This window comes from Hemicordylus capensis, chromosome 5 (assembly GCF_027244095.1).
Source record: "Hemicordylus capensis ecotype Gifberg chromosome 5, rHemCap1.1.pri, whole genome shotgun sequence".
NCBI lineage: Eukaryota > Metazoa > Chordata > Lepidosauria > Squamata > Cordylidae > Hemicordylus > Hemicordylus capensis.
This window is the reverse complement of record NC_069661.1, coordinates 39,609,236-39,633,860: the sequence shown is the minus strand read 5'-3', so window position 1 is coordinate 39,633,860 and position 24,625 is coordinate 39,609,236. Positions and strand designations below refer to the sequence as shown.

General features: G+C 47.1%; 1 protein-coding gene across 1 annotated transcript; it reads left to right on the top strand.

The window, feature by feature from the left end:
- Window positions 1–6,253: 6,253 nt before the first annotated feature.
- Window positions 6,254–7,069, top strand: NEUROG2 (neurogenin 2). Its single transcript, XM_053257683.1, has one exon. It carries the CDS (start codon window positions 6,254–6,256, stop codon window positions 7,067–7,069), a length of 816 nt encoding a protein of 271 aa, XP_053113658.1.
- Window positions 7,070–24,625: the final 17,556 nt, after the last annotated feature.

Below are 24,625 nucleotides of genomic sequence, written 5' to 3'. Positions count from 1 at the left end.
AAGATACAGATAAGAAGTATACTGCTGTATCCATGTAGGAAGTCGCCCAGCGGCCAAGTGCAATGCCACAGGGTGGCCCCTGGCTCCCTATCCACGCCCCCTGCATATGACATCAGATGCAGGGGTGTGGCTATATGCAGAAACGGAGCTATGCATCCCTGTTCGCAAAGGGCTTCAGCCAGCCCTGGGTTTGCAGTATGGCTGGAAAGGCCTTTCCCTGCCTGGAAAGGCAGCGGGGCTGGGAAGCATCTCTCTGCCTTTCCAGGCAGGGAAAGGTGCTCCCCGCCAGGCTGCAAACCTGGCACAGCTCCGTTTCCACATATGGCCACACCCCTGTGTCTGACATCACATGCCAGGGGCGTGGCTAGGGTGGCTCCAGGGGTGTGGTGGCCCAGGTTCTTTGAGCCTGTCCATGTAATGGTGACTCTGCCCCTGGCTGTACCTATGTCCAACATATCATGTGAATGAACTGTACTTATCTACCGATCTGTCCCTGTGTACACTGTACACTCATCCAAATGCTGAACAGAAAGTGTGAATAAGACTATAGGAGGCCACACACTCTTGCTCCAGCCTTTTGTAGTGACCCTTTTAGTTACTGGGGAGGCATGATTTGTGTAAAATTGAGGAAGTCAGGTGTAAGTTTTGTGGATTTCATTGAGAACACCCTTCTCCATAATGGCAACATTGCCCTACATTTCCAGACTTGATGTTTGCCTTCAACCTCAATCACCATGTGGATGCCACGCTTAATGTTTTTCCATTTGTACCTGTCTTTCTGATTCTCTTTGTTTCCCCTCTTCCCCCCCACCGTCCACTCTTTCTCCTTTTCCTCTCTTTGTCTTAAAGACCTTTACAAACAAAAAATAACGGAGGCGTAGAGCCCCCAGTGTGACACACTTGAGGTCGAAGCATGACCCAGTAGGTCACAACACAGGATCCACCAACTGAATATCAATGATCTGTATCCTGGTGCATAGTCTAAGCACAGCCAAGCAAATAAGCACAGCCACACACACACACACACAAAAAGAGGAACAGAAGAGTTTCTGAGACAAACACAAACCACACCACCAGCTAGTGCCCTGAAGGTAAACCAGTCCTCCTCTCAAAGCTCCTGTCCTTTTCACTCGCATGTTAGGCCCATACTCAGCAGATGATTCTCCCTCTGCCCTTCTAGGAAATGCAGTGTTTGTTACCTTTCTGTCTGGCTTACACATAATAAGGACACAGAAATCCAGACATGGTGAGGGCGGGGAAGAGACAACTTAATGGTTTGGGCCCGGAATACCGGAGGGACCGTCTGCTCCCAAGGGTTGCTGCCTGCTCGATGAGGTCATCTGAGGGGGCTCTGCTCCAGGTGCCGACAATGAGGGAGGCTCGGTTGTCATGCACGCGGGACAGGGCCTTCTCTGTTGCTGCCCCCAGACTCTGGAATGCTTTCCCGGTGGCTATTTGCTCCTCGGTCTCCATCACAGCTTTTAGAAAAAGTGTAAAATCTTGGCTTTTTGCCCAGGCATTTATTTGAGTCTCTGCTGCTGCTCTTTATAGTCTGTATTGCTTTTATGCTTTTGTATTAAATTTTTAATCAGATTTGTTTAATTTTTTTCCACTTAATATTTTAATTGTGTCTTTTTTTACCATCTTGTGTTTAAATTTTTGCTGTAAAATGCCTTGAGATTGCTTTAATGAAAGGCGGTATATAAATTTAACAATAAACAAACAAACAAACAACTTTAATTAAGGAACACATTTCCCCTGAGTTTGGTATAAAACAAAACCACCACAAGCAGAGGCGCACTTTCCACCGGATGTCTGGGTGGAAGCCCGGTTCCCTGCAGGCTTTGAGGCCATGCTGGGTTGGATGCAGAGTAGGGTTGGGTGCCGCTGGCCGGCTGGCCCTTGTGCTGCCATACTGCTGCTGACCTGCCTGCACCACCATGCTGTGTCATGCCAGAGGACAAGTACGACTCAGGAATCACACCATGTGACCGTGCCTGTGGCAACCTGCCTTTTAAAAATTGCAGCAGGCGCACGGACAGTGTGCGGAGAGGAACTCTGGGGGGGCAGGAATCAGGCCAGCCCCAGCAACTTGCAGTGGCAGTGGGAAGCAGCCTCAGTGAGGTGGTGGAATCTGTGGCACGCGGCATGCTTGCTCTCTTCCATGGAACATACCCAGCCTGATCCAAAACTTGCCATCCTCAAGGTATAGCCTTTAATTTATATTTTCTTCCATGTTATCATGCAAAGGTTAACTGTGATTGTTTTGTATTTTTTAAATGGACCAATGGCTTTTGAATGCACAATTGCCTGATTCCTCCCCACTCACTGGGGCTTGTTTGTTTATTCCCCTGCCCCACTGGCTTTTGTGTTGGGCTCCAGAGGGGAGAGTGGCTGTACTGTCCAAACAGAATTTATATCTTCAGGTTAGTGGGAAGTGTCTGATTCAGAATTTCTTCTTAAAATATCCCCCCCCAAAAGCTTCAACCTTTCCTTGAACATATTGTTGTGTGAAAAGTAGTGCATTTGGCTAATTTATGTGGCAGGATTGTTCATGCAAAATGTTGTATCTGCAGGTCAGTGGGAATTTCCTCTTTTAAAAAAAAATTCTTAACATTTCAATAAGAATATTGTGGTGTGAGCTAATTCAAGTGGCAGGGTTGAATCTATGTTTGTCACCACTATTTAAATATTGGCAGAAACAATTATGGTAAATGCCACTGTTTTCACACAAACTTGGGGATTGCGCTATTTATGGTGCCTGTGGAATAATATAATTGTCCAGCAACCAGCCTCAGAATTGATAATGAAGACACTGAAGTGGTGGATGGCTTCTGCCTTTTAGGATCGACCATCAACAGTAAAGGATCCAGCAGTCAACAAATATGCTGCAGACCAGCACTTGGTAGGCTTGCAATGAAGGCCTTGGAAAGGATATTTAGATGCTGTGAATCGTTCAGACAATGGTTTTTCCTGTGACACTCTATGGATGTGAAAGCTGGAATTTTAAGAAGCAAGATAGAAAAAGCATTGATGCTTTTGAACTTTGGTGCTGGAGAAGACTTTTGAGGATACCATGGACAGCCAGGAAAACAAACAAATGGATCATGGAACAAATCAATCCAGAATTTTCACTCGAGACACAAATGACCAGGCTCAAACTATCATAGTTTGGACACATTATGCGAAAACCCAGCTCTCTGGAGAAGTCAATAATGCTGGGGAAAGTTGAAGGAAAGAGAAGAAGAGGATGACCAGCAGCAAGGTGGATTATGACAGCAATGAATGCACCACTGAGAGACCTTAAAGGCCAAGTTGAAGACAGATCATCCTGGAGAGAATCTATCTATGTGGTCGCTAAGAGTGGATGCCGACTTGACGGCACTTAATCAATCAATCAAATCATTCAATGACATAATGGTATGATATGATATGATATGATATGATATGATATGATATATGTTTCAAGGCCACAATAAAGTTTGGATAACAACACAACAAATGGCTAAAGACAGAATAGAATGAAAAGTGTTCGCTTATCCCCAGCTACCATGGCTATATACATTATTTTATTTTATTTTATTTTATTTTAGTTTATTTTATGGGAAGAAAGCTGGTCTTGTGGTAGCAAGCATGACTTGTCCCCTTAGGCTAAGTAGGATTCACCCTGGTTGCATATGAAAGGGAGACTAGAAGTGTGAGCGCTGCAAGATATTCCCCTCAGGGGATGGAGCCACTCCGGGAAGAGCATCTAGGCTCCAAATTCCTTCCCTGGCTTCTCCAAGATAGGACTGAGAGAGATTACTGCCTGCAACCTTGGAGAAGCAGCTGCCAGTCCGTGTAGACAATACAATACTGAGCAAGATGGACCTATGGTCTGACTCAGTATATGGCAGCTTCCTATGTTCCTATTGTTATCAGCAGTACTTATTTAATGATCTATTGTAAGGTGCCCTGAAGACTGTATCCTGGTGGAAAAGGTGGAGACAAATGTCTCCTGAGACCTTGCTTGCTACGCTTTGTTTATTCTACAGGTGCTTTCATGATGTCTAAACAGATAGACCAATGGTCTGACTCAGTATATGGCAGTTTCCTAAATGTGCATATCCACCTGGGGCTTCAAAAAAGAAATTAGCCGGATCTCGGCGCATGCCCGCAGGCAAGTGTATGAGTATATAGATATATATGGGGAGGATGCTTACGTTGCAAAGGGCTCCCCGCAAAAGGCCTTTGGGTTTACGCTCCAAAATGATCTAGGTGCACCTCTGACTACATGTTTCTCCCTGTAGATCCCGTTGCTATTCAGTATCTTCTGCCTAGGTTTGCCCTCTTCCTTTCCTTCCATTTTTTAAGAGGTGAGCGAAGAAGGGCGCGCCTTGCTGGCCACCCCTTTGAGTCTGCGGCGTCCGGGAAAGGTTTCGGACACCCTCCTTTTTACTCCCCCCCCCACCGCCCTCAGGCCTAATGAGCTGCTGAAAGGGAGCAGGTTCCAGCGCGCGTGGCTAGCGGGACTCTCTGATTGGCCAGCTGCGCCTCGCGACCCCCATTCATTAATAAATTAGCGGCACGCTCCAGCCGAGCGCAAGGCACCAATCACACCCCAGAGCTGTCCGGGGTGCGCCACGCACTTTCGAGGGATCAGATAAAAGAGAGAGAAGGAGGGAGGGGTGGGTGGGTAGCAGGGGGCTTGACAAGCGGGGGGGGAGCCAAAAAAAAGAGAGAGAGAAAGAGATGAGTGATGATAAATGAAAAGAAAGACTAAACCTGGGGGGGGGGCGAGGGGGCCCTGGGGGTAGATTTGATTGTTTTCCGGGGGGTATATAAGGGGTTTTAAGGAGAGTCGTGTGCCAGACGCACAGCCACGGAAACACAAGCAGCTCCGCTTTAACTGGAGGGTCGGGGCGCGTGCCAGCCGCTGCCCCACCGGGCTGCCTGCCTCTTGCACACGCACACCCCACCAGACGCGCTGCAACCCATCCAGCCCTCCATCAAACTCCCCCCTCCCCGCGGATCTGGACCCGCACCAGCGCCCGGCAACTGCGGGACCTTCTCCAGCAGCAGGGAGGGGAACAGCGCGCGGGGCCAAGTCCAGCCTGAAGCGAGTTTCCTCCAAGGGGCGGTGCAGAGAGCGAGCGGAGCAGCCAGGCACGTCCCCTCGCCAAGAGGCCGAGCAAAAGCCGACCGCCTCTAAAGGACAGCCAAGTAAGTCCACGAGTCTCTCTCTGCTGGGGCGCTTGGATGGAAGCTGGAAAGCATTTCTCTGCTGCTCGGGTGGCAGGCAAAAGTCCCGCTGGTAGCTAAGCGCAACCGCAGTGGCCCTCTCTGTCTCCACTCATCGGCAGCGCGCAGCTGTAGCAAAGGCATGTCTTGCGTTAGCACGCTAGACCGAGAGGCAGCAGCAGGGATGTTTCCCTCACATCCTCCTAAAAAGGGCTGGGTGGGTGGAGATTGCGTTTCGCGTTAACTTGCTGCTGATCCCTCCATGTTAAAATACTGGAACCAAACTTAAGACATTCGAAGCGCTCGAGAGTCCTACAGAAAGCAGCGGATTGTGTGCCCAAAGTTAAAAGGTTACTCGCCAGTTCAAAGCATGGGGTTGGGGCTGCAAACTTTAAAGGGATGTGGACAGGACCCCTAAATCCCCCAGCTTTCTAGAGCGTATATATATTTTAAAGCTGCGTCTGAATTTGTTCTGGGTTGTTTCCATTTCGTGGAAAAGTTTCCATTTCGTGGAAACAACGTCCCATTATCGATCTGAAGGATCCCCACCGCACCCCCGCCACACACACAGGAAAGTGCGGATAGTCAAGGGTTAATAGTGGAGAGCGTTCCGACTGCTTGTCTTTGTCAAGCTTTAAGCACGTGGGGAAAAGTGCAACTGACAAGTCAGCGCCTCTGAAGTTGCCTTCTACCAAGAGTCAGGCCACTGGTTCCTCGAGCTCACTCTTGTCTACTCTGACTGGTAGGAGTCCTTCCCAAGGGTTCCTGGGGGGTGTCAGCGATTAAACCCGGGCGGGCGGGACCGACCTTCTGCATGCAACGGAGGTGCCAGGGCACCATTCCCAGCAACTGAGCACCTCCGCCTCTTTCCGTAGGAGTTGGTGGGGAAACGCCTCGTCGACGTGATCCGTACTTTATCTCTACGATGTAGCAGGCGGCGCGGCCGGGTGGAGATGGGGGTGCCCTTGCCGGGCATGGAGCCCCCGATGTTCCCAAACTGACCGCCCCTCTGCTTGTCCTCTCTCCTTGCAGGATGTTCGTGAAGCCGGAGAGCCTGGAACTGAAGGAAGAGGAAGCGCTCCTGCTAGGGACCCGACCGTCGCCCGCGTCTTCCTCCTCCTCCTCCTCCTCCGCCTCCTCTTCAGCCACCCACTTCTCCTCCGGCTCCGAAGGGGAGGACGAGGAGGACGAAGAGCCGCCCCGCCCTCTCTCGCCCTCGGGGCAAACGGACGAGGTGGCCGGCGGGGACGCATCAGCGCAAGTGCACCTGCACCACCTCGGCTTGCGGCGGCACGAATGCAAGCGGCGGCCTGGCCGGGCGCGGAGCAGCAGCTCCCGGGCCACCAAGACGGTGGAGACGGTCCAGCGGCTCAAGAAGAGCCGCCGCCTGAAAGCCAACAACCGCGAGCGCAACCGGATGCACAACCTGAACGCGGCGCTGGACGCCCTGCGCGAGGTGCTGCCCACCTTCCCGGAGGATGCGAAGCTGACCAAGATCGAGACGCTGCGCTTCGCCCACAACTATATCTGGGCGCTGACGGAGACCCTCCGCCTGGCCGATCACTGCGCCGGAGCTGGCGGAGGAGGAGGAGCAGGAGCCGCGGCGGCGGCGGCAGCGGCAGCGGCGGCGGCGGCCGCCTTCTCCGAAGCGATGCTCGGAAGCGCGGACTGCAGCCCTTCTCCAGCCTCCGCCTCCTCCTGGAGCTGCACCACCAGCCCCGCTCCCTCCGCCGCCTCGTCCGCTTACAGCTGTACTTTATCGCCCGCCAGCCCCGGCAGCTCCGCCTCGGAGCTGGACTACTGGCAGCCCGAGAAGCCTCGCTATGCGCTGTCCAGGGACTTGATGTGACGCCCGCTGCTCTTCCGCTCCCTCCCAAGTTCGTTCCCAGCGCAAACAAACAGCGATCTCCCTCCCTCGCGGGCCGAGAGCGCGCTCTCTCTCTCTCTCGCACACACACGCACCAGGGTTGGGCAGGGGTGTGAACCAGGGGAAGATCGGCCAGATGAAGTCCGGGCCGATGGAAGAAACGTGTGTACCTGAAACATGGGTACCATCTCGAAACTGGCCCATGCGCCCGCCATCATCTCCGTGGACCTCTCATAGAAATGTTAATGCCCTGGGTCTCTGTCCGCCCCCCTCACCTCAACAATATCCGCTCCACATTTGCGATGCGTGGCGGCATCTGCTCGCTTCCCACTGCCCGCCTGGAGGCTGTGGGAATTTCACCTGTCAAACCAAACTCTCTCTCTTTCTGATGTGCACTTTCCCACATTGGCCAGGCACAATGTCTTTTGTTTCGCCCCCTGCTCCCCATCCTTCTCGCATATACTCTCACGTACCTCTTTTTCACAATCTCTCCCCGCCCGCCCCCGCATTTTGCCATCTGTCTCCTACGATTTACGGCGGGGTGGGGAGAGGGGCGAAAATAGGAGAAAATACATGTTTGGGGTTTTGTTTGTTTGTTGGTTGGTTGGACGAGCGGGTTAGAAGTCATTGTATAATTTGTAGGCTTTGTCAGGACTGAATGCAGGCGTGGAAATTTAGGCTGAACTCTTTATTATAAAGGGAGGGGTGTAGAGGAGAGGAAGGGGTTGCGGTGGGGTGGGGTGGGGGGCTGAACCAGGAGAGGAGACGGGCTCATGCATTATTTATCGCGACCCTGCAGGGGACGGGGAACTCCTCCATTCTTTCACCAGATTAAGAATATCAGCAGACTGTGAAAACCTCAGCAGACCCGGAGCATGATGCGCAATCAGCCACACACGTGTTTGCTTCTATTTATTACAAAGGAAAAAGATTTCATGGAAGAAGAATATGTATTTTTTTGTATATTTCACAGAGTTTATTCTAGTATGTATTTAGAGTTGCAGAGCAAAGGGGTCGTTTCTTGAAATAAAATGAAACATATATATAAATAAAGGATTTAATTTTCATAAGATTGATTGACGGTTCTCAGTTCTTTGCAGGTCACCCATAGTGGATAAAGATGAATGGCTGATATAGTGGTATCAGGTGTACATCCCTAAAGCCTCAAGCTCTTCTACACTTTCTTTGAAAGTAAATCCCGGGAACGAAATGGGATTTCTTCATTAACTGGGTTGGGTTATACTTGTATTTATCTGGTTGATGGATCAATAGAAGAAGGCTACAGCAGGGTAAAGTCTTCATCCTTTTAAAAAAGTGTTAATCCCTTCCAAACATCAGTGGCAAAACCTCTGTTGGTTTATGTCAGTAGATCTGAGTTGTGCCCAGAATAAGATGAATCAGCCGCACATTGTGGAAATATGTGTTGCCCAGGGGCTGAACAGATAAAAGCCGCTTCTTGGAAGCCTCAACAAGCTCAGCTGGACAACCCGAATATCAGCTCAGCTAGTCCTATTAGAAAGGTGGACTACTGAGGCATAATCAATGAATACATTTCGAAAGGGCGAAAGGGAATGCATTTAAGTAGAATCTGAGCTTTGGATGAGTCAGGGCTTCAATATAAGTCGAAGTGGCTGCGGTTTGGCGAAGATGGAACTCCGTCCCTCACAGAAGTCAACTGAGGGTCGAAAGGGGTTCTAACACATAATCCCCCAAATGGCCAGACGCTGTCTGAATTTTACCCTCTGGAACAAGGGGACTCTACAGTGCGGAACATAGAGCAGTCAAAACTCAGAGGGGCGTTCTGGGATAATTACGGTGTACAAAATGCCTATACCATACTTATTATACTAGTTAGTCCTCCCATTCCCATGAAAGATGTATATGAAATGTCAGCATCAATCAAGGTGATGAGAGAGGAAGACACCTTTACTAGAAATAGCTGTGTCGGTCCCGATACTCCCACTCTAGGCATTTGTACTTGTATACAAAAAAGAGAAAACACATCCCCACTATTTCCACATGATGTAAGCCATGCATTACACGGCTGCATTACACTTGTGGAGAATGCGGGGTCGGGGGGACGCGTTAGTAATGAAAACACTCATTTCGAAATGAATGAGCATTGGACCGTGATGTCTGGTTATTCACACATTCAGGGGGAGCTGCAGAAGACAGTAAGTTCTCTTCCAACTTTGCAATGCATGTTTATGGACATATACATATAAAATAACCACACTCTTTTAATTCAAAATAATTCATTTGCAATAATACAATCCCACCCTGATTCTGTTCTCATAAACAGAATAGGGATGAATCCACACAAAACCATCCTTTGAAGTTGTTTCCCAGTCACTATAATTGATGGTGGATTAAAATGTAGCTGAGAAAAAGTCCCTTGGCGAAGAGTAACTCCCTTTCAGTTTCGTTTACTTTACTTTACTCCTGAGTAAACAATTAAGGAGGTGGGCTGTATGTATTGGAAACCTCAGGCCACCTCATCAGTCTAAACGTCCTTACAGGATTGATTTCAAGAGGTTTTCTTGGAGCTAGTGACGGCTTTTCTGCTGCGATTTATTAGTACGGCTACACTCCTGGAACTAATCCCTCTGAGGCCTGTGTGTACAGAACCTGGAGAATGTAGTGGCTGCGGATTATTACTAAAGTGTGCCGTCAAGTCGATTTCGACTCCTGGCGTCAACAGAGCCCTGTGGTTGTCTTTGGCAGAATACAGGAGCAGTTTACTCTTGCACCTTCCCGCATAGTCTGAGATGATGCCTTTCAGCATCTTCCTATATCGCTGCTGCCGGATATAGTACCAGTCCAGTGGGGATTCCAACTGGTAACCTTCTGCTTGTTAGTCAAGCATTTCCCCGCTGTGCCACTTAAGGTGACTGCGGATTATTAACCTGTGTTCTGGAGAATGTGCGGACACGTTGCTTTGCGAGTTCAACAGACCCTTCGGTTGGAAACAAAGAACCAAAACTCAGCGAGTCTTGGATTGGTTTGCTGGTATTCTGCTGGAGCCAATCACAAAGCAGCACCAAGCAAGCTGGAGGAAGAGAATGCGATCTGGTGGCCTCCCTCGGCTCAGTTTATCCCTTCTGAAAGGGTCGAGTGACAATCGGCAGAGGGGGATTATGGGGCTCTTGTCCCAGCACGCGAGGCCTGTCCAGAGAGAAGCCTCTCTGCTCCAGGCAACAAGAGTGCCAGAGTGGTGTTTAGGCACACAAACTGACATCCTGACTAAATTTACTCGATGAAGTCACATTGAAACGAAAACGATAAGTTAGACTTGCTATTTTTGTCCTTTTAATTTTAATGGGGCTCTCTCAAGTAAATTTCGTCAGAATGTTAGCTAAAGATTTCTTCCACACTGGCCACATCTCTGAAGGGCAGAAATGGAGCCATTCACAGCTAAAAGAAAGGGTGATCAGAGAGGTCCAAAAGGTGTCCAGGAACATAGCCCAGTTTTTAATGCAAAGTCCTTGCAAGACGTCAGTGGTAGTACCAGGCCTCTACCAAGTGCCCTTGTGGGCCTCTCCTTAATGGCACAATGAGGAAGCCATCTTTGTTTTCCAATAATGCAATGCACTTTGTTTTGTTCGTCACTTTATTATCTAGTGCTGTGGTTCCCAACCAAGATTCCTCCAGATGTTGATGGACTGCAACTCCCATCAACCCCAGCTACAATTTATTGTGGTTGGGGGTGATGGGAATTGTAGTTCAGCAACATCTGGAGGAACCCTGGTTGGGAACCACTCGTCTAGTGCCAGGATGGCAGGGACAAGTGCATTGCATAGGTAAACAAAGGTGTGTGTCTATGTTTGTTTGTCACCAGGGGCACAGCTGCGGAAGAGTGCTCCAGCTCACTAAGGTAACTCTTGCAATGATTTGGGGGAGGCTTACTTTGGTAGCAGTGATTCTCTGTGATTTGCTGCCAGCCACCAGGCATCAGGGGTTGTGGAGGCCATAGCAGTAGAGCATCTGCTTTGCATGCAGAAGATCCCAGGTTCAATCCCAAACATCTCCAGGTAGGGCTGGGAAAGACTCCTGTCTGGAACCTGGAGAGCCACTGCCACTCAGAATAGACGACACTGAGTTAGATGGACCAATAGTCTGACTTCCTGTGTTGCTAGTGGACCCTTCCACGGCCTTGGGCTCTTGACCAGACTGTGCCCCAGCTGACTGCCCCTGACCCCTGATGTTGGCCCTGCAGGGTGTTTTCACACATGACGCTAACACTAACTGTGCTTTTGAGCCTCTTTCTGTCAGTTTTGTACATGTGAATGTTAGCATCCCTAGGAAAGAAGTGAACCATTGGAACACAGTGAGAATGTTTTAGCCAATGCAGACGTAACATTCCAGCAGCAAATTAAATGGATTTAAGTCATGATTCAGGAAGGACCTTAGCCAGAAATGTTAGGGTGGGTGCATAGGGAATACTAAAGTAGGCAGAGTAAGAAACTGAGAAGCAGCAAAAATTGAAAAATGGGTATTGTAATGTTTTAAAGGTTAGGCAGGTTATTCATACTATTTTGTTTCATTGACAATTTTGTTTAAATCCACACAATTAAAATGCATGTTTGTTTATGGAATTTCTATCCCACTTTTCTATACCCTCACCAAGGGAGCAAAGTTAAAATAAGTTAGTGCCAAGTATTCCAGGGCTCGCACTTCTTGGCCAGAACTTGGGAGTTAGCAGCAGCAGGAAATATACTTTGCCAAACAACTGGGGTAGAAGACTGCCAGCATCAATGTACTTATATCTCTACAAGCGAAAGGGTAAAGGACAAATTCATGGAAGTTCTATCAGTGGCTACTAGTCATTGATAGTCAGTCAGTCCAATAGCTACTAGAGGCACGATGCCTCTGAGTACCAGTTGCAAGAGAGAAGGCATGCCCTCAGCTTTTGTCTGTGGGCTTCCCAGAGGCATCTGGTGGGCCACTGTGTGAGACAGGATGCTGGACTAGATAGGGCTTGGGCCTGATCCAGCTGGGCTGTTCTTATGTAAGGACTTACTTTTGGTAAATTAAGGCTGAACATTTAGGGATGGGAGCCTAAAGTGTCCTTGGGAAACTCTCTGTTTGGGGAACTGCTATACTTTACGGATAACCACATTAACAGCTGTTGTGATTGCTATGCTGAATGGAAATAGCATTCTGTTCCTTTGGACATAGCCTCTTGAATATTGTTTGTAGTGTTAGAACATGTAACAAAACTCCTCCAGCAAACACCATGTTATTGTTGCTGTTTTCATTTATTTCTAAGTCTTTGGATATAGTGAACTCTTCAAATGTTCAACTACTGCAGGGATCCCACCTAGGGTTGTGCATGGACCATTTGGTGTGGTTCAGTTTGATTCTGAACCAAATTCAGACTGAACTGTGGGTATCCGAACCAGTTTGGTCAAACTGACTGGCTGTACTGAGCCGGTTTGAAGCAGTCCAGCTCACAGTTGAACTGGTTCTGCACATCCCTAATCTCAACCTTGGGTCCAGATGTTGTTGGACTACAGTTCTCATCATCTCCAGCTCCGATGGCCATTGTGACTGGAGATTATGAGAGCTGTAGTCCAGCAACATCTGGAGACCCAACTTTGGGGATCCTTGAACTACTGCTTGGGAGCACAAATTTAGCCAGATGTTTTTAAAGGCAAAAGAAAACAGGAAAAACCTATCCTGCGCATACACATCATGTCCTGCGTCGCATGCATGTGCATGACGGGTGCACGTGCGCGATGCATGGACATGATGCGTACTATGTGCACATGCACAGTGAGGCTTTTGAAGCCATTTGATGATGAACAGGGGTAGGGGCAGCAGGAAGGTACCCTGCTGCCCCAAATGCTTACAAAATTGGGAGCGCTGGAGGGGGAAAAGTGGCGGGAGGTGTAAGTACACCCTCCCCCACCCTTAAAGATCCACCCTCCCTTGTGCCGGACCGCTGAACTGGCCCCAGGTCCAGCCCGGCCCAGCCTGGAGGCCCTTAGAATGGGCTCCAGTGGTCTGTGCACATCCCTACCTCGGACCCAAGTCATAGGGGGTTATAGATAATGACAAGAAATTTGTATTTCATCTGTAAACTTATTGGCAGCCAGTGTAGTTCTTTTAAAACGTGTGTCATATGATCTCTCCGGGCAACCCCGGAGACCAACCTGTCTGCTTCATTCTGTAGTAACTGCAGTTTCCAAACTATGTAGAAAGCCAGCCCAACCTAGAGTGCATTGCAGTAGTCAAGTCTGGATGTTACCAGCATATGCACCACAGTTATAAGGTTGTTTATCCTAGAAATGAACATAGCTTGTAAATCAGCTGAAGCTGATAGAAAGCACTCTTGGACACTGCCTTAACCTGAGAAATCAGGGAGAGGTTTGGGTCCAGAAGTACTCCCAGACTATGTACCTGCTCTTTCTGGGAGAGTGCAACCCATCCAGAACAGGCAGATCTAAGCCACTTCCTAAGTCTCAACCTCCCAAAATGAGTACCTCTGTCTTGCTTGGATTCAGCCTCATGTTATTCTCCCTCATCCAGCCCATTACTGCCTCCAAGCAAGCATTTTGGGAAAGGCAATTTTCTGATGAAGTTGACATGGATAGATCTGGGTGTCATGAAATCCCCTGATGATCTCTCTCAGTGGTTTCATGTAGTTGTTAAAAAGCATTGGAGACAGTGTGGAGCCTCATGGAAATCTATACCAGAGCTCTTGTTTTGAAGAGCAACAGTCTACAAGCGACACCATCTGGAACCTACCCGAGAGAGGAGAGAACCTACCCTAGAGAAGAGACTTGTCCACATCCTCAGGAGTCACAAACTGAAATTGATCTAATTTAATCACCCAAGAGGAGCTGCTGGATGCTTCCACAGTAGACTGTGCAGTAACTGTAGAGTCTACTTCAGCTCTAATATGAGATATTTTATCAGCAAAAAAACTCATTTAAAATGTCACAACGGGTAATTGATGGATCCAAATACTCATTTAGGGGAGGAGGGACATGTACTAGCCCTCTCACAACCCTAGACAACTTCACTGGATGTGAGCTAGGAGAAGCAATGCAGGCAGAAAAAAAGTGCTTCTTTGCTGCACCCATTGCCGGAGCATAGATCTTAAAATATGCTCTGTGTTGTAATCTGTCAGATTCGAGCCGAGCACGGGCGTAGCTAGGGAAGAAGGGGTCCGTGTTTGTCCTTCTCCCTGAAGGCCCTCTGAGTGAGGGAGATAATGAAGAAAATAGGGAGGGTGGAGCTGGGGGCCCCTCAGGAGCTGGGGCCTCCAAGGTTCTTTGAATCCATCCGCTCAATGATAGCTACAGCCCTGGAGCTGAATCTTTTTCAACTTGCACTCTAGCTGTCTACCTTGTTGTTTCAACCTCCATAGTTCTTCCATATTCCAAGGGGCTAATTTAGATGCGGGTCAGAGAGGGTGCTTAGGAGCAATTGTGTCTACTGTCCTAGTAAGTTCATTATTCCATGTCTGAACCAGGGTATAGACAGAATCGCTGGCAGAACCAATGTTAAAGCCTTCCAAGGCTTCCTGGAATCCTGTTGGATCCAATAAAGCTTTTTGGCAGACCATCCTAAAAGGCAGGGGCGTAACTATAATAGGGCAAGGGGAGAAAGTTGTCTGGGGACCCACTGCCTTGGCCCCCCCCCCAGAGCAAAGTCACATGACTGACTCCCCCAGCCACGCACCCACCCAGGCTTCCTTCAGTTGTATTCATCCTCTGAAATTGATGTGTGTGTTAAGACCTGGAGCTACCAGAACAGCATGTCTTTCTCTAGTACCATTAAATGACTTGCATCATCCGCAATTTACAAAACCTTTTTAAAAATCATTATATACACTATGCTTTTTGTTACCACTATTCAGCCTCATTTAAGATTTCTTTACTTCATGAGCTGAGCTTCAGTGGGGGTGGGGGCATTTTAAAATCTTGTCTCTGGCCCCGCTCCAACCTTGCTACGCCCCTGCTAATAGGTCCTTCACCCCTGTGGAGTAGGGTTGAGGCTGTGAGTCCAACCTTTACCAGATGGTGGTCCGTCCATGACAATGGGGGAATCACAGGATTCCACAGAACACCTTCCTGATCAGAGCAGAAAACCAAACTGAGAGTGTGACCAGCAATGTGTGTTGGTCCTGAGATCAATTAGGATAGGCCCAAAGCTGTCATGGCCGCTACGAATGCCTGAGTGGATCCTGACAAATTGGTTCCAAAGTGAACATTAAAGCCCCCCAGAACTACCAGTCTGGGAGACTCCAACGCCAACTCCGCAACCAAGTCAGTCAGCTCAGTTAGAGAGTCTGTTGGGCAATGGGGTGAGTGGTATACCCACAGAAGTCCCAGTCTATCCTTGGTCTCCAGTTGTAGGTACACACATTCAATACAGGCCATTTCCCTGACAGGAACCCTGGTAAGGGAGATATTATTCTTATAGACCACAGTCACTTCTCCTCCCTGCCCACATCCTTTCACCTGCTCTACAACAGAGTACCTTGTTGGGAAAAGCTGGGCCCTAACCGGACCACTAGCCTCCCCCATCCAGATCTCTATAATACATACCAGGCCAGTTCCATCATTCACAATCAAATCAGGGATGATTTCTTTCTGTTTTATTTTGAACTGAACTGACATTACAAAGAAGCAAGGTGAGGTTCTGTGGGAGTTTGGCACAGCTCCCCAAGCTGGCAGGGAAGCTGGAAGGAGTAACAGCTATTACATTTATGACCTCCCTTGCCCTATAATGGCCTGCTGCCCTGCCAACACCACATACACCACATCTTCCTCTGTTCTCCACCACCACTGGAACACGCTCTCCCCAACTCCAATGAACACGCTCCTCCCAATTCCAGGTACACCAAAACACATACCTGCATAAAGTCTAACAAATAAACAGAGAAGTTCTTAAAGCAACAGCATAGCTTGCCTTGGCCCTCTGTCCCAACCCCTGCAGCCCACCCGCAAAGGCTGGCCGTCTTCAGTGGCAGGCTTTGATAGCCACCTGCAGACGGCCTGCCCAGCAGCCCACCAGCAGCTGTGCTGATGGCTGATCCCTTGGTACAGCCCCTGCCTTTATAGCTACAATGGCTGCCAGCCCCTTTTTCTAGCACCAGACCCTGGTGAAAGGTTTGCCACACTTAGCCAGAAGATAGGAGGCAGCAGCACACAGAGTAACAGCAAAAACACAACAGAAATAAGCACAGCAAAGTCCCTCTGCGTGCAGCTCTTACAGTTGTCCCTGGCTGTCTGCAGATGAGAAACCAACAAGATAAAATGAAAGTGTGGGGGAGAAGTGTCTCTCAACTTCTGCTCCTTACTAGATTATTGTCCAGTAGCTGGATTCTGCTTGTTATTGGGTGCATGCAGATGGTTTAATTTGCACATTCTGACAGACCCACTTGATGTGTGACATTCCTTACCACTTGGTAGGATGATACAACTGAGCTACCTTAAGTGAGAGAGTTTACCCCACTGTAGTTTAATTTTCTGAATAGGCTCCTACTCTTGCTACAGTCTTGCAGGAAGGCTTGCGGTCATAATCAGGCCCCTTGCCATGTCATTTTTCTTGAACTGATAGTGTAATCTGACTTCTTTATTATGTCTCCCTCTGGACTACACATCATCATAATCAGTGTTGTCATTGTTATCCTCATCATAATTGTCGTCATCATCATCATCATCATCATCATCATTATCACCACCCACCCCCATCCTCTCCCTCTTTCTTTCACACACCTATTATACACCAGGATGCTTTTGATTTGCAACTTCTGGGCATCAGCACCTGGAAATCATTAGCCAGTAGCTCATCCTCAAGTCACCATATTAATTCAATAATGTGTACAGCTCATGAATCTATATTTTCTGGATTGGATCCCAGGAGTGTGAAACCAGGCCCTCAAAGCTCTGTGCCAGAAAACAACAAAAGAGGGGGAGAAAGACCTGTGAAAAGAGAATTAGTTAAATTAGGTTAGCTGGGTAAACCCCCACCTTTTGAGCCTTGGGCTAGAAGAACTATGTGGCCAGATCCATTGTTTCCCATCCTAGCAGGGGGTTTATTGTGTGATAAATAATTCTCTCCCCCCCACGCCCTTTTAAAAGTGTGTATTTGCATAATCACTGCTTTGATGTGGGCAGCAATTGGAGAGACGAGACTCTCAAATCCTGCCATTGGCCAGAAGGGACAAAACAAGAGCCAATCTTTCACTACCAGGACAGTGTGTGGGGCTGTGTGTCAGGACCAGCTCTACACAAAGTGATTTTTTTAAAAAAACTAACCTTTTTAATGATTAAACTCTGGGAATGCTAAGTGAGGTGAGGGGTGCAGGTTGCTCTCTCTTTTTAGTTAGGAGCTAGGACTGATATGATTGTCCTCAACCTCACTTCCAAACAGAACCTTTAAAAAAGTTGTATATTCCAGAAGATGGCAAGATAGATCCATCCACTGATGAATTATTTCATTAAACCTTTTGGAGGGGTATAACTGAGCACAAGGATTTAGCATATCTAAGTCCAATGAAAGCAATGGAACTGAAGCACTTTGAAGTATGTTCTGGATTGTACCTTTTGTCTGGGAAATGTCTGCTGTCGGAGGTAGTGGCAACAGAAAATGTAAGTTGAAAATATAGCCTCACTATAGAGGCTATCTGGGCAAATGCAGCATAATATTCCAGCTCTGATATCCAAATGTCATCAAATGCAAACACAGAAGATGTTTAAAGTGCTCTTTCTTTGACACAACTGTGTTTAGTTCATACGTCTCTGAAGTGTAAAGGTCCCCTTTCTTTAGGATCCTTCCTGGAGATGTCACAGTATTCAACTGTAGTTAAATATAATGGCTGATTAATTGGTAAGTAGCCAGATTAATTATAATTTAAAGTATCTTTAATTGGTCCCTAGCCCCCAATATGGGCTCATTCCAAACAAATGCAAAATTCATCCTGAGCTGTGGGGAAACAAAGTGAGATATGTGACCAAATACAGGTTCAATTACACTCCTGAACAACAACAACAACAACAAACAACAACAACAACAACAACACACTTAGATAAATTCATGGAAGACAGGTCTATCAATGGCTTCTAGTCTACTTCAGAGGCAAGATGCCTCTAAATACCAGTTGCAGGGGAACAGCAGCAGGAGAGAGAGCATGCCCTCACCTCTTGCTTGTGGGCTTCTCAGAAGCATCTAGTGCACCACTGTGTGAAATAGGATGCTGGACTAGATAGACCTTGGGCCTGATCCAGCAGGGCTTGTCTTATGTTCTTAAACAACAAACAACTCATATACCACCCTGTGAACTGACTGTCTAAGCAACAGGCATGTTTACTGCTTCCCTGACACTTTAGGCCCACCCATATGGTTTGTGAAGACATGGAGTCCCCATGCCTACTATGGAGTCCATCCTTGCACTCTTGCTGCAAATAGCGAGCACGCCTGTCACTTACAGACAGCTCACTGCACAGTATGTGAGCCAATAATAATGGTAATGACTGACATCCAGACTAACACTGCACCAATGTGCTCGCATTTTTTTGTCATGCAATAGAGTAGAGGTGATTTTTGATTATCTTTCCTTCCCTCTGTAGCCATCCATGCACCCTGAAACTATGTCCCTGAGGGCTGCATGACCTTCAGGGAAGTAATTTTAGGAGGCACAGGATGGGAAGATAATTGAAAATGGTCCCTGCCCTGTTGTAAAACACAACATGCTAGTGTGTTAGTGCAGCATTGGTCTGGATGCCAGCCAGTAATTAATAATGGTGCCTCACATACATCCCAAGGTGATTGAGCATTCACCTTGTGTGGCTGTATGTGTGTAAACCCTGCTGGCAGTGTTGTGAAACAGGGCGGTTCTGCTCTGACTTTAAATGGGGCAAATGCAGCTGTATGGTACGACACTCATTATTTCCAATAGGAGTTGCACTGCACATGCAATTTAAAGTCAGAGAGGAACTACTTTGTTCCACAACACTGCCAGCTGGGCTTACACACATGCAGCCATGTGGGCGTGTGCATGTGCATGTGCGCACACACGTGCTCAACTGCCTAATTCCACTGCACAGTATATAAGCAAATAACAATAGTGGACTTGAAGGGCTCAGAGATGGAGATTTGCTTAAGGCCACCTAGGAGGTTTATGGACAAGGTAATATTTGAACAAGGGACTTCTTGGTTTACAAGTGGCACTTAAGCCACCAGGCAACGTCAGAGTGGTGGGGAAAATGTCCATTTTGTTACTGCCTGTCTTAACCACAATGGTAGCAGCAGTTCAGCAGACAGCTGAGTGTGCTTAAGTCAAATTGACCCTAGTGGGGTTTCAGTGGGTTGAGCCTCCTATTGGACTGCAAAGGGTGGCACTCTTGTCTGATGTCAGATGGTGAAGGGTGGGGACTGAGGAAGGAAGATTTGCCACTCCTCAGGCAATCTTTGCCATTCATAAATCAACACCTGCTGCTGTTTCTCAACTTCATTGAGCTCAGGGTTAGGAGCTCTTCTTCAGTGCTCTTCAAGTGTCCTTCATTGTTAGGAGCATTTCACAACTGGCAAAGTCCATTTTAACAGTAACAAAATTCTACTGAATGTTGTGGGAAATAATACAAAAAAGGAAGAAGGAATACTGACCTACATACAACGCAGCAAGCTGTCAATCCAAGTGAGGCACTGTAAAGTACACCCACACAGCCAGATGTGCACCTAGTAGGGGTGTGCAGGAATCAATTTTTAAAATTTGATTTGTACCTGAACCGAATCACCCACAATTTCTTTTGGGTCTGAATCTGTCCCCCCCGCCCCCGAATCACCCCAGATTCAATTTGTACCAGAATTTTCCAAATCCAAATCGATTTGGGGGGGGAAAGGGGTTCCGGGGGCAAAAGAGTGGGGTGGGTGGTAGTTCCCAATGAATGGAAGCTACCACCCAAATTTCAAAGCAATTGGGCAAAGGGGTGAATTTTAAAATCTTGTTTGAAGTTGGTGTGTCTTTAAGCTTTCCCCCATAGGGAATAATGGGGATTACAGCAGCCTTATAACTCCACATGGGGGACACCAGGGTGGCCTAGAGCAGGTTGTGGTGGGTGGTAGTGCCCAATGGGCGCAAGGAACTTATCACCCAGATTTCAAAGAAATTGGACAAAGAGGTGATTTTTTTTTTTGAAGTTCACAAAAAACTAAGCTTTTTCTAAGCTTTCCCCCATAGGGAATAATGAGGATTCATCAGTCTTAGTTATAACTCGGGGGGGGGGGCACCAGGGTGGCCCAGAGCAGGTTATGGTGGGTGGTAGTGCTCAATGGGTACACAGAAGCTATCACCCAGATTTCAAAGAAATTGGGCAAAGGGGTGTTTCTATTTTTTTTAAAAGTTGGCATGTCTTTGTGGCAGATTTGGGGCAGAAAAGGGTTCCGGGGACAGAAGAGTGGGTTGGGTGGTAGTGCCCCAATGGGTGCCTGCTACCAACCAGATTTCAAAGAAATTGGTTGAAAGGGGTGATCTAATTTTTTTTTTTGAAGTTGGCATGTCTTTGTGGCAGATTCAAGGCAGAAAAGGGGTTCCAGGGGCAGAAGAGTGGGTTGGGTCGTAGTGCCCCGATGGATGCCTGCTACCACCCAGATTTCAAAGAAATTGGTTGAAAGGGGTGATTTAATTATTTTTTTGAAGTTGGCCCATCTTTAAGCTTCCCCACATAGGGAATAATGGGGAATTTCAGCAGCCCCATAACTCCACTTGGGGGGCACCAGGATGGCCCAGAGCAGGTTGCAGTGTTGTGCACATAGGGTGCCAACCACCCCCCAAATGACAAGCCCATGAGGCACTGGGTATTGCTGTTTTCAATGTCTGAGGTGAGTATTCTCTGGTAGGAAATGAGAGTGGGTCCTTTCTAAATTCATTCATTATTTTGCACCAAAGAAGATTATGAATGAACAAAGATGAGCAGTGATAGGGTGGAATATAAGTAACGTAAATTGCCCCCGCCTATTTGACTCGTTAGGAAAAGCTTACAGAATTAATAGCAACTTTGGGGGAATTTATATTAGGAAAGTGACATGGTGAAGGGGAATGGGTTATTTCCCATTCCATCTAAGCCAGGTCCTAATCTGAAGCTGCCACAGCTACATTTTTTTTAAATTAAAAATTAACGAGACTGCGATCCAATCACAGAGCTCCATACTCTCCAAAAATAGCAGAGGGGAAGGTACTGCAAAGGTAGCAGGATCAAGAATGCCCAGTCCCCAGTCACATGCAGCAGAACGTGTGAGAATGAAATGGCAGAATCATGGAATAGTGCCATAGCCTGTACCATTGTCAGACAGTAAGTGAGGAATGACATATGTCCCTATGTCAATTTCCTTTCCCTTCAAGATGAAAACCAGCACAGCATGGAGTGTACTGGACTAGATTCTTTCTCCCTGATGAGCCAACCTTTTTTACTTGCATGAAAGTTTATTATATTTAATGTGGGAGGGCAATCAGAAATCAGGAATCCTCTACGCTCCATTTCATTGTTATGCCACCTTATTTTGCCGCATATGTAGATCAGACCACAATGTCTGTCACTTTTTAACACACAGGAAATCTACTATATAGCACAGCCCTTTTCTGTTTTGTTCTTCATACTGAGCTGTGCAGACCTCTCAAATATATAGTTTACATTTCTCCACTGCTGGAAATATGGACGCTGTGTCACATATGTCACATGTCACATGTCACTGTGTCACTCATCAAGTCCTACAACAGTCAGCTACTGGAAAGATTTCCTAATTAGATTTCCTAATATGGGTGTGCACAAATCCAGTTTGCACAGTTTGGTTTGAGTCTGGTTCCGCTGTGGCTGTGTGTGGGGGTCACTGCTATTTTCCCTCCCTCCTCTTTCCTTCTTCCACTCTTGAAAGGGCTGGTTCTGCCCATTTTTGGGCCCTTTGGGCCCTTCCTCCTTCCTCAGCATACCATCCTCCGGTGGTGTTGGTCATTTTGGATGCTGCTGCACATGCCCAATGGCCCTCAGCATGACCGGGTCAATGGGCCTCTGTGTGGGAGGGTCAACTCTTTTTAGAGAGGGAGAAGGCCGGCAGAGGGAGGGAGAGATAACAGAGACCGCCCTGCAGCTGCCATGCCCTGAATACGGTGGTGAATATAAAAAAATACTTTAAACAATACTTAGAACCCTTGAACCAGCTCTGAGCCAGCTCAGGGGGTTTGGCTCAAGGTCAAGCTGAACTGGGCCCAGTTCGGCTCGAGGGTGAGCCCTTGAGCTGGCCCAGTTCAATGGCAAACTGGCTTGACCTCGAGCCGGTTTGTACATCCCTAATGCATAGTAATCAGCTCATTTTATACTGTGCCTCTCAAACATAAACAGTCAATCAGCTATACTGTTGAAGGTAGTTCATAAACAAACCTATTTTTCTTTGCAGGAAAATCCACATTACTGCTACTATGGATATTTATATACCACTTTTCAACAAAAGTTCTCAAAGCGGTTTACAAGGATAAATAAATAAATATAAAGATGCAATCCAGGCCCCAAAGGGCTCATAATCTAAAAAGAACCATAAGATAGACACCAGCAACAGCCATTGGAGGGATGCTGTGCTGGGGTTGGATAGGGTCATTTGCTCTCCCACAGCTCAATAAAAAGAACCACCACTTTAGAAAGGTGCCTCCTTGTTCAGTTAGCAGGGGAGATTATTGAGCAGATTATTGAGTCTGATGTACCTAATCTTATGTATATACATAGCTGATCTGTCATAATTTGATAATTCAGCAGTTGATAATTGGAAGCTGAATGCGTGAACATTACATTGAAAAAATATTGTGTTTAAGATGATATCAAGTGATGTGAATGTTCTGTTTGCAGTATTAGATCTGTGGTGGTTTATTCACACATGCTAGTGATCTTTTAGGATTGAACATCAACAGTAAAGGATCCAGAAGTCATGAAATACGCCGCAGACTAGCACTTGGTAGGGTTGCAATGAAGGCCTTGGAAAGGATATTTAGATGCTGTGACAAGTCTACACCTACAAACAGAATTGTTCAGACAATGGTGTTTCCCGTAACACTCTATGGATGTGAAAGCTGGACTTTGACAAAGCAAGATAGAAAAAGCATTGATGCTTTTGAGCTTTGGTGCTGGAGAAGACTTTTGAGGATACAACGGAGAACCAGGAAAACAAACAAATGGATCATAGAACAAATCAATCCAGAATTTTCACTCGAGGCACAAATGACTAGGCTCAAACTATCATACTTTGGACACATTATGTGAAGACCCAGCTCCCTTGACAAGTCAATAATGCTGGGGAAAGTTGAAGGAAAGAGAAGAAGAGGACAACCAGCAGCAAGGTGGATGGACTCGATTATGACAGCTATGAATGCACCACTGCAAGACCTTAAAGGCCAAGTTGAAGACAGATCATCCTGGAGAGAATCTATGTAGGTGCTAAGAGTCGACACCGACATGACGGCACGTAATCAATCAATCAATCAATCAATGATCGCTTGATGTTGATGATGTTGTTTGCACTGTGCATGAACATGCACACATGAACAAATTATCAGTCAATTAGATTCTGTGTATTCCAGAATCAATTCTGTATATTCCATGCATCTGTAGAAAACACTCCTACTTATGAAATATAAGACCTTCCAAACATTGGCTGACATAATGTGCAGTGTCTTGGCAATGCTGTGAACTGCATAGGGGTCGCTGCAGAACTGTAAGGCAGCCCTGACACTTTTGAGGATGAGTGGCTGTTCAAGCAGTGCATATTCTGAGCATGAAATGATTTCATTCAGCATTACTCAAATGAGTTAACATCCAACAAAGCTTAAAGGTTTTATTATCGATTAACATGCAAATGACTCTGATACCAGAGATGCTATTTCTTAGAGTTCGTGGGTGGGATTGAAGATGAGTTCTTTCAGACTGACGACATTTGGACATTAAACCCATAAGGTAAAAAGACCCCTTGTTTTCAGTCAGATTTAAAGATTTAGATGCAAAGTCTCTTGTGAGACAATTTTTAGCTTCCTCCTCTGCAGGGGGCAGAAATGGGAAACACAGACACACCAGGTGCCAACATCTCATTGGTTACTGACTGAGCTAGACCTGTCTAAAACAACCCCTAATCACTTATTACAGCATAGACTTAGCTAGTTGAGTCGGGGCATAGCTATAATTGAGTGAAAGGGTCCAAAGAACACAGGCCCTCAGCTCCTGAGGGCCCTCCAGCTCCACCCCTCCGTATTTTCTTCATTATCTCCCTCACTCTGGGGGGCTGCCGAGAGAGGGATGAACACAGGCCCCCTCTTCCCCAGCTACGCCCCTGAGTTGAGTTCTGTTTTTGTGTTTAAGGCATTCTCCTAGAGTTACACAAACTAACAGGCAGATTGACACAATTACAATGTGGCTTTGAAACTTGCATGTGTTCCATAACCATGGTGCTCTCATGGCAGCACAGTGCTATCTCAGTTACTTCCATTTGCCGCAATGGGAGTAACTATAGTAGTGCCACTTGCACACTCATTTGTTCTCAACAGCAATG